The sequence below is a fragment of the Eimeria mitis genome, genomic scaffold (assembly GCF_000499745.2).
Source record: "Eimeria mitis Houghton genomic scaffold, Emh_scaff6324, whole genome shotgun sequence".
Taxonomy (NCBI): Eukaryota; Apicomplexa; class Conoidasida; order Eucoccidiorida; family Eimeriidae; genus Eimeria; species Eimeria mitis.
The window spans coordinates 1,701-2,970 of NW_013574507.1; the positions used below are offsets into that span (position 1 = coordinate 1,701).

Genomic DNA, 1,270 nt, shown 5'->3' on the forward strand with positions numbered 1-1,270 from the left:
TAATTGTATTTTTTATATTTATTTTAATTGTATTTCACTTTATCTACTATGAATCGAGGGGGGGGCCCCTGCTGCGGTGTATACGGAGGGGCCCCCCCAAGCAAACCACCATATAGCCATAGAAAAGAAGAATAGAGAGCGCAGCAGCAGCAGTTTATTTCACTTTATTTTTTTGTTTATACACGCATGCAAAGCCCCAATTAACAGAAGACAAGCAGCATAGAGCAGCAGCAACAGAACAACAACACACACACCAGCAGCAGCAGCAGCAGCAACAGCAGCAGCAGCAGCAGGACTAAATACTTGCATGCACGTTTTTATAGGTTAAGTACAGAGAAAAAAAGTTTCGTTATGTCTCCCCCTACATCAGCGAAGGCTGCTGCTGCAGCAGCAACAGCAGCAGCAGCAAAACAAAGGGGCCCCCGTGGGGGGCCCCCAGGTATATCTCCCAAGGGAAGAAAACATGAAGGGGGAGAGGAGGACCAGACCCCTGCTGAAGCAGCAGCAGCAGCAGTTATAGATATTCTTGTTGCAGCAGGAGCAGCACTCCATAACAAAAGAGCAGCAGACAGACACTGCTTCGCTTTTGCTGCTGCAGCAGCAACACAATCTCTCTTAGATATCCTACGCCTTTGTCACATCACCATAGACCAAGGTGAACCCACTGCCAACAACCAAACACCCCAGGGGGCCCCTCAAGGGGGCCCCCAGGGGGCCCCCCAGGGGGCCCCCCAGCTCTCTTCACCAGCTGGGGCCCCCCAACGAGTCTCCTTTCTAGGGGGCCCCCAGGGGGGCCCCCAGGGGGCCCTGCTGGACGCTCTCCAAGAATGCTCCCCACCAGCGAACCCGCAGGGGGCCCCCCAAGGGGGGCCCCCACCAGGCGCCCTCCAGGGGGGCCCCCCAGGGGCCCCCCCACCAGGGGGCCCCCATGGGGCCCCCCTATCAGGGGCCCCCCAAGGGAGCCTTCAGGGGGCCCCCCAGGGGGGGCCCCAGGGGCCCCTGTTGTGGGATATACCGCCAATGCCTAGCCCAGGGGCCCAGGATAGCTGGGCCCCCGGTTGCTGCGGCATAAAGCCGTTGACAGCTGAGCTGCAGCAGCAGCTAGCAGCAGCAGATAGGGAGAGAGAAGAAGCAGCAGCAAGAAGAGGAGCGCTGCTGAGGAAGAGAGGCGCAGCAGCAACTATGAAACCACCGCAACGTGCTGCAGCAGCGTAGCTTGCTGCTGTCTCCGTTATTTGTTTGTCTAAATACAAACTGCTGCTTCTACTAT

The 1,270-nt window shown here is 57.2% G+C and overlaps 1 protein-coding gene across 1 annotated transcript; it reads left to right on the forward strand.

Annotated features, from left to right (window-relative positions):
* Nucleotides 1-351: 351 nt before the first annotated feature.
* Nucleotides 352-1,215, forward strand: EMH_0087060 (uncharacterized protein; the record flags this gene model as incomplete). Its single annotated transcript, XM_013501109.1, has 1 exon — nucleotides 352-1,215. The coding sequence occupies one exon, from the start codon at nucleotides 352-354 to the stop codon at nucleotides 1,213-1,215; it is 864 nt and encodes a 287-aa protein (XP_013356563.1).
* Between the last annotated feature and the right edge of the window lie 55 nt (nucleotides 1,216-1,270).